This window comes from Notothenia coriiceps, unplaced genomic scaffold, assembly GCF_000735185.1.
Source record: "Notothenia coriiceps isolate Sejong01 unplaced genomic scaffold, NC01 NC01_scaffold00037250, whole genome shotgun sequence".
In the NCBI taxonomy this organism is placed as follows: domain Eukaryota; kingdom Metazoa; phylum Chordata; class Actinopteri; order Perciformes; family Nototheniidae; genus Notothenia; species Notothenia coriiceps.
The window spans coordinates 8,568,242-8,577,163 of NW_011369951.1; the positions used below are offsets into that span (position 1 = coordinate 8,568,242).

Below are 8,922 nucleotides of genomic sequence, written 5' to 3' on the forward strand. Positions count from 1 at the left end.
TGGGGGTGTTTATAGGTGTATTTGCATTGTGTGTCTCTCGAGCAGCCTCTGTCACACACACACACACACACACACACACACACACACACACACACACACACACACACACACACACAGAGTCCATATGGCCCAATTTGACATTCAAATGATGCAAGCTTATCCAGCACACCTTTAAACTCCCCTCCTCTGTCGGACTCTCTGCACTGCTGCTGCACACAAAGACTTTTAAACGTTTGTTATTTACGTAAGAAGTCCGCAGCAACTGCAGTTAATATGCTGCATGCTTGCAGAATATTTATTTTCCTTTTTACAAACCTTCACGTGTGTATATGAAACACCTAATACATTACTTACCAGGCTCTGCGTGTTTAAAAATAATGAAATTGGGATATTACCTCACTTTCAATTATTTATTTTATTATGCTTTATAAGTTATGGTTGCATACCTATGCTCGTATTATATATATAGTATATTTGCCAAAAAGCAAAACAATAAACCAAGATAGAGATGAAACTGAACTTACTTTGTTGTTTTTAATAAATTATCTATATATATATATTAATACTTGTGGCCATATTCAGCACAAAACTCTGATAAGAGAGACAGCATCCAGCACACTATACTTGCATATATGAATGTTTTATACCACAGTATGGTCCTATTCTTTAGTTGACACGTTTCTAGTCACAGTTTTGTTTTGTTTTTGTTATTATTCCATTTTTAATGTGTTTTTATTCAGTTGTTGTTGTTGTATCAAGGTGTTATGATTTATGGTTTTGACAATTTAATCAAATTAGAATTGTATATCTTATTTGTAATGCTATAACTCTGAATCATGTTAGAAATAAGATGCGTTGGCTGCAACATGATATCCCTTGGGTTCAAATATAGATCAAATTAAACAACATAAAAGCCAAAAAGTTAACTTAACTTTTTCAGGAAAAACGTTGTGTGTGTGTGTGTGTGTGTGTGTGTGTGTGTGTGTGTGTGTGTGTGTGTGTGTGTGTGTGTGTGTGTGGCAATAATGTAAATGCAGCCATGTATAAAAAAAAAAAAAGAATCAAATGTAATCTGTTGACACTGAATGTCTCACGTGTCTAATTTACCCTCGTCAACATTGAACACAAACAGACCTAATATGAACTTGAAGTCCTTATGAGCAACAGAGTGACATTTTATAACCTGAACCTCTTTCCCTCCTTTCTGACATTTAGAGCAAAACGGAATCGGCTTCAATCGACACGTGAGTAAAGTTTTAAATAAAGTGACCAAATTCCTACGAATAAGGATTTGATGAATGAGGTCTCTGTCACCTGGAGGATTTGGTTTTGAACATGATGCGAAACCCTTCCCCTGCTCAGACACAGTCATGTTTGCATGGAGCTCAGCGGGTGGAAATGTTTCAAGGTTTCACACTTTCATTAAAGTAACTTCATTGTGTTCCTTAGATAACTCAAACTGCCAGTAAAAAGTTAAGTTAAGAATGTAGTTGAGTGTAGAGTACAATTTTGTGGTTTGGCCACAGTATGTTTGTTAGATTATCAACGTGCATGGAGGCGTGTGGCGCAGTGGACTTGTGTGTAGGTGTTGGGATCAGGGGGTCACAGGTTCAAACCCCACTGCAGTCAGCATGTCGTTGTGTCTCTGAGACACTTCACCCCAAATTGCTCTTGTGGGGATTGCCCACAGTATTGAGTATGTAAGTTGCTTTGGATCAAAGCGTACAACAAGTAACATGTAATATAATGTACATTTCCAATAGTAAAAATAGAATTTTGGTTTCACTTGAGACACAAAGGGTGAGAGCGTTTACCTGGACTGATAAAAAGATATTTGTCAAAAAAAGTCAAAAACAAACGTAATCCAGGTGACCATTTCCTCAGAGAGTAATTCACAATCAAGTGTTATTGTATGGAAATGTTATAATGTTGTAAGAGACCAGGATGGAAGAAAGGTTTCAGTGGGATTGAGTTGAAGTGTCTGGTTTTGTTTTATGTTTGAGGAAAGAAACAAAGCTCTATGGCACACAGGGTAATTTGATATCAGCCTTTGGATACACAGACAATCCTTGAAAGAAAGAAGTGTATTCATGTTCTTTGTCAAACCTCAGAACATATTTAAAAGGTAATAACATGACTTTTTGTACCCGTAGTAAGGAACACAAATAGCTGAGAGCCATTGTACCTGGGACACAATGCTCAACGGACTGCAACGCAGCTAACATCCTGGGGACAAACTACCCGCTCTTTAGAAACATCTCAAATAGTTTGCAGCTGTTTGGATACTTATCCAAACAGCGTTTTTGGCGAGAGTATGGACAATTATTTCAGTGCGTGTTTTCAGGAAGTGGCATGGCTTTCGGGGGTGGGTGGTGCAAGAGAGAGGGGGGGGGGGGGGGAGAGGGGAGGGTTATTTGCATACTGGCTTGCCCAAGGGTAGAGAGAGCGTCTATCACTCTTTGTATCATGTTGAGTGACCAAACTGGTCCTGGAGTGTGTGTTTCTCTTCACACACACACACACACACACACACACACACGTCAACATGCAGTCATTTCCCCCTGGGATTATACACAGACAATGTTTCCCATCCTGGTTATGATTTAAGCTACTCTCGAGAAACCAGAGTTAATACAGTTTAGAGATTATTTACGGACAATGTTCTCCAGCCTTATTATTTATAAAAGTTAATACCGTTTTGGTTGTGCTTTCGGTGTTTTAGATAAAAACAGAGCAGATCATCGACTCGCCTCACTCAGTCGCCGCACTCAAGACATGCCACCTGCCGCAGAGCTCTGCTGGAGGTCAGCTGCCTGGGGTCTGTTGTTTTTTTAAAGCAATATTATTATCATGCAAGTATCAAGATTAGAAGTACACATTATGCCTCCATTTTTTGCATCACGTCCTTTACTGCTGTAGACAAACAAAGCTCTGATTGGCTGCAGGGTCTCTGCATATACACTAAACACACCGAGAGGGTTCATATTTTAATAAGTCAATTCATTGTTATTATACTTTTAACCCTCCTGTTGTCTTCGGGTCAAATCTGATCAATTTTCTACTTTCATCCATCATAACTTTTTTGTTTTACATTGGATTGCATTAAGGCCTTATGATATCCTTCACAGTAGACATTTGAACATATACAATTGCTGATCACCACTTTCATTGAATTGTGGATGATTTAGTCAACTTTGTACCACCATGGTGTTCCCGGTCAAAAATGACCGCCATAAAGAAAAGCAATTAGTAACCATCCGGATCAGATAAAAAAAACACACACACACACACACACACACAGAACAATTTGACACATTTCCCGCTCTTATGTGCCCATCCCCCCACATGGATCACACCTGGCACACGCAATACATGTTCAGTGTCTATTCTTTGTATATTTACAGCAGTTTTTCATGTATACCAGTAGTCTGATACAATATGTACAGTTTGAAAGGGTGTTAAATGACATTTGGTGATGATTCATGGTTTTTGTGTTAATGTAATAGCAGTTAAAACAGGACCGGTCAAATTTGACCGCGAACACCAAAGTAAGGGGGGAACAAAGACAATAGGAGGGTTAAATGATTTCATAATTTCTTGGCAGTGCACAAAGCCAAGTCATTCATTCCAGCTTCCCCCCACCTCCCTCCATAGTGCTCTTGTTGTAGAAAGCTTGTTTAATTAAGCTTTACATTAGCTAAGGGATTAGTTAACAAACCATGAGGATACACTTGCTTTGTAAGGGATTATGGTGGTAAATGGCTGTTAGAGAGGATTTAAAGAGATAATAGCATCTCATTAAAATATGCTATTGACTTTATGGAAAGTGTGTCTGGCTACTACATGCACACAAATATCCAAAATGTAGGTTTAAATAAATTGAAGCCACACATAACGACCTGTATATAGTAATTAATAAAACCGTGGCGTTAAAGTGCTGTTACTTCCTAAATGCAGAACAGTCACTGCTAACTCAACACTGAACATGTGCATATGAAACAGACACTGTGGAGGTAGCCTTTATTCATCAGTGAGTCAGGACTGATATTGTTATTGTTTGTTTTTTCTCTCTCCTCCAGGAGCTCACGTCTCTCCACAGCATGCAGCAGCTGGTCCTGATGCCTCCGTCTCACCTGACCTCCCCCTCCCCCTTCCTGCTCTCCCAGAGCCCCACCAGCCACCAAGGTGCAGCTTTTTAAGTTGTTTTCAGGGATTTAAGCCTCAATTATAGTTTAAAAAATAATTTGAGAGATGCCATTTGAGGGACTAACATTTGGGGAAATGTTCTTAATCAGACTTCTTGCAGAGACTCTTTTGAGAAGACCTACTCTCATGTTTGTATGATAAATATCAATATAAATCTGCTGACAGCAGCCGGTCATTTATGTTTACATTAAGACTGGAAACTGTGTAAATCAGCTAGTCTGATTCTGTCCAAAGGCAACACAATCTACCAGCTACCCTCATCTTACTTAGAATCACTCATTGTCTGTTTCACCTGTATAATAACCAAGGTATACAAATAACACATTGACATTTTAGCAGATAGGCTGTGTTCTAGGATAAGTGCAAACTATTACAAAATGTATTTTCTTTCTTTCCAAGAGTTTACATAAAACTGATATCATATGTCTGGATTTTAAATACAGAGCTGAAGTAAGGACATTGTTCGCCTAGCATATGATCAGGGGTGAAAGCAGGGCCTGTGCATAAATGTTTTATAAAGTCTGCTTTACAGCTAATAAAGTAATAGGATTTGTGATTTTAGGGGGATTCCCTATTGACGGACAACAGTATATCCATTCGCCCAACACGTCTGCATATGTCCAAAGTAAAAAGAAACACAGTGTGCTTTTGGTGGAAGATATTGGATCTATTTCTTGACAAACATCAATAGCTTCCAAGAGCATTGCACTCACAAACCAAATAATTGATCAAAACTTGTTTTTCTTCGCAGCACTTCTGCAGCAGAACCTGCTGAGTCAAACAAATCTCCTCCAGCATCAGCCTGGACTGGCTCTGACTCCACAGGTACATCCTGAATACTTCCTGTCGGCACACTCAGCACCAGTATCACACATCTCAACTGTTTTGCTTCACTCTCATCCACTATGGATGCAGCTGCAAAAACAATCCTAAAGACCTACTGTACAATAACTGCTCAGCAGAAATCAGACACAGTCAGAGACTAGATGTTGAACATAATCTAGCATTGGCAGCTAAAGAGACATATTTACCTCAGGAGTTGGTGGAGACCAAAAACAGAGCTAAAAGAATAAAATGGACACAAACTCTGCCTCACTAATGATCTCTCTAGCTCTGTTACTGCTGGATGTGCTGTCAGTTATATTTTGAGCTCGTTGCGGCTGCCATCTAGTGGCCAGAATGTGTTAGTTCAGGTTTAAAGTAAATAAATAGTAAGAAAGATAACAGCAATCCAAACATCTGACCAAGTAAATGTTAAGTATTTCAGATACGAAGATGTTTCCACAAGACAGTTAACCCTAATTTGTGTCACATTTTTCTGTGATGTCCCTCTGATCCAGGCAATGAGCCGCTCTGGTCTGGCTGGGCCGTCCATGGAGAACCACATGGACATGTCCCACCTGCAGATGCCCAAACACATGTCCGTGCCCCCCCAGGAAGAACCCTCCGACCTGGAAGAGCTGGAGCTGTTTGCTAAGGCATTCAAACAAAGACGCATCAAACTGGGATTCACACAGGTCAGTACTGCAAGTGGAAAAACCACGTGTTACCTCTTGAAAAAAAGACTTCAACATTATTGTTCTTGCCTAACTCCATGGTGAACAAAGTGTTGATAAATGTACTTCATTTGTGTGTGTTTTCACAGGGAGATGTGGGCCTTGCAATGGGAAAACTGTACGGGAATGATTTCAGTCAGACCACAATCTCTCGCTTCGAGGCTCTCAACCTCAGCTTCAAAAACATGTGCAAGCTCAAACCTCTGCTGGAGAAATGGCTGAGTGATGCAGGTACAACACACTGACCACCATTTTTTATTAATGTACCAGGGATTATTCTGGAGGGGCTAGAAAAAAAGGATAGCAAACGTACAACTCAATGAAATTGTCTATATAAGAAAAATGTAATGCTGAAAAACAACTTGGCCTATAATTTAGAGTGAAAAGCCAATTAAGAAATGTCATTAATACTTTAATAGTAGTTCTGCATCACAAATACAACTGTGACATGCATTGTTGTTCAAAGTTGACGATGGATGTCTATGTTGTATATTGATCTGTTCACACCAGAGAACTCCCCTTCTGACTCGATGAGTAGCACTTCTCTGCCGCCCCTGATCGAGGGGTACGGACGCAAACGGAAAAAAAGGACAAGCATTGAAACAAACATCAAGATGACTCTGGAGAAACGTTTCCGTGAAGTAAGTTCACGACTGAATCAGAGTTTAACAAGTCTCAATAGTGAGGGCTTTCTAAGTTATATCGTTTGTTGTTTAGGAAAATAAAAGTTAAACTGTTCTGTTGATTAGATTACACATGTTGTGCTTTTATCTTAATGTGTGCATATGTATACATGTGTCTGTTGATTGCGTATATGTAGGATATACATATTTTTTATATATATTTGTTTTTTTGTATTCGGGATTGTGGAAAACGGTATTTCGATCTCTCTGTCTGCACACAAACTGAAAGATTGACAATAACTTTGACTTTGATTAGATTCAACTGTATTGTCGTTGTGCAGAGGACAAGGAATGGATTACCTTAAAAATGTACAGGCTTAACTTTTTAATTTATTTTCAGAACCCTAAGCCAAACTCAGAGGAGATAACTCTGATCTCGGAGCAGCTGTCCATGGAGAAGGAGGTGGTTCGAGTTTGGTTTTGTAATCGGCGTCAGAAGGAGAAGAGGATCTATTGCCCTGTGACGAGTTTATCCGTCAAGAATCACAGCTACAACTCCAGAATGGTTAGCCGTCTAAAACATCCATCTCTTTTATATAAAAATGGGAAATAGTATTGAAAACACGCTGAATTCATAAGTGGAACGGTCCTTTTGACAGTGTAATATTATTTTACATTGTTATGGTATTCTATTTTGATCACTAACACCTGAATGTAAGTATGTTGTAGTGTTGTAGTTTGTCAACGTGGAGACAATTGTTGCATCTTTATATACTACTGAGTAGAATAGGATACTGCTTTAAAATGTTGAGTAGGCCTACGGATGTATTATGAGCTAAATGTATTTCATGTATCAAAAGTTAATGTCTTCATAATGCAGAATGGCTCCTTTTAAATGGTTATGGTATTAGATTTGTATATTCTGTTGAATAGGTTTAAAAAAGCAAATATATTGCACAGAAATAAAAAGAAGTTGGCTTTATCTTCATTTTCACTGTTTCAGGCCGCAGTATCCAGACCATACAGTCCTCTGGCTTCAGGCGGAGGCAAGTACAAGTGTTTTACATTCAAATATTGATAAAGAGCCTCTTATGTGCCTCCTTTTAGAAAGCACTTTGAATTGCTTTGTGGTGAAAGGTACAAATAAACTTGCCTTGCCTTCCTATTGTGCAACACAGTCTCACGGCATTTCGTGTTATAGTCACAAAATGAATCTATTGATTCGTGTTCACCAACACGATTTTGCCATTTTTTTCGTGTCACACAGAACGATTTTAAAAGCAAAGTAAATAATAACAGATTGGAAGGAAAAACAGATTTAACAGATTTCAGTATTCTGACACAGAACGATTTTAGAAGCAATGTATTTCTATTGGTATGTTTCGTGCCTGCACCAAATAATAACAAATTAGAAGGGAAAAAAAGATGACAACGAATACAGATATCAGTATTCTGAGGCCCCCCATTTCTTTTCCTCGTGGACGGCAAAAAAACTCGGACATTATACAATTTAAAATAAAGGATAGGTTTAGGCTTAGGGTAAGATATTGAGTAAGAAAATGTTTTTATGAACCACACAGCTTCTGGTATTCCAAGACCCGACCGGACAAAAAGACGTGGTGCAGGCACGAAACATACTACCAATAGAAATACATTGCTTTTCAAATGTTCTGTGACACGAAAAAAAATACGAAAATCGTGTCGGTGGCCATGAAATCAATAATTAAATTAATTCCGTGACTAATAACACGAAATCCGGAGACTGGGTTTGTTTTGGTAACCTGATCATATTTCTCTATATTTGTACTGACACTGGGGTTTAATGTTCTTACACAGGTTCCCCCTGTGGTGAAAGTTATATTGTTGACCTTGGAAATAACATTTGTATCTCTTTTTCCCTATCAAAATCCAATTTGCACAGATAGCAACACACACATATTGGTGGATTTCGCATGTGTTGTGATTACATTTTATAATAATGTGTTTACCGTTTTCCTTCCAGTTTCATCATTCCCTCCAAAGCCAGTGGGAGCCGTGAAGGCTTTCGCCCAACGTGACCGTCCGCCTCCTCCTCAGCCTCCCGTCTCCTCTGACGTCTCAGGTTAACCCGTCCTACCAGCGCACCAGGGTGAGAAGCCGTTTACTAAAAAAAACAAGCTGCATGATATCTGTTCTTTAAAACACTTTTCCGATATAGAACACAAACTTTCAGCTGGCCCCCGGCCAAAGAAAATTTACATGTGCTGGTTGCAGGTTTTGTAAAGCATTGGGCCGAATAAGGCCAAGGCAGGTTCCTTTGTTGTTTGTGGTTTGTAGCTAAACTACGGCTAAACTAAACTGCCTAATTTATGAAGCTACGCAAAGACGGTTAGCTTAGCTTAGCATAAATACTCGCAACTGTGGGAAACCCAGCTAGCCAAAGCGATGAAAGTGTACCTTCCAGCATGCTCCTTAAATAAGACTTTTAACACGTTAATCTTGTACATTTAATCTCCCTATAAAAATAAGGGTAAATACAACAGTGTGTGGAATTTCAT

The 8,922-nt window shown here is 39.0% G+C and overlaps 1 protein-coding gene across 3 annotated transcripts in view; it reads left to right on the plus strand.

Annotated features, from left to right (window-relative positions):
- Positions 1–8,509, plus strand: part of pou2f3 (POU class 2 homeobox 3) — a 16,105-nt gene extending 7,596 nt beyond the window's left edge. Inside the window, exons 3-13 of one of the 3 annotated variants that reach the window (XM_010796168.1) lie at positions 1,216–1,244; positions 2,723–2,818; positions 4,080–4,185; positions 4,769–4,831; positions 4,958–5,031; positions 5,547–5,723; positions 5,852–5,993; positions 6,273–6,403; positions 6,786–6,950; positions 7,389–7,431; positions 8,388–8,509. In XM_010796168.1, the coding sequence (XP_010794470.1) occupies positions 1,216–1,244; positions 2,723–2,818; positions 4,080–4,185; positions 4,769–4,831; positions 4,958–5,031; positions 5,547–5,723; positions 5,852–5,993; positions 6,273–6,403; positions 6,786–6,950; positions 7,389–7,431; positions 8,388–8,491 (1,130 nt within the window). In that variant the 3' untranslated portion in view covers positions 8,492–8,509. The remainder of the gene's footprint in view (positions 1–1,215; positions 1,245–2,722; positions 2,819–4,079; positions 4,186–4,768; positions 4,832–4,957; positions 5,032–5,546; positions 5,724–5,851; positions 5,994–6,272; positions 6,404–6,785; positions 6,951–7,388; positions 7,432–8,387) is intronic. The other 2 variants (XM_010796169.1, XM_010796170.1) reach the window with 2 other exon arrangements.
- The last annotated feature ends 413 nt before the right edge of the window (positions 8,510–8,922 follow it).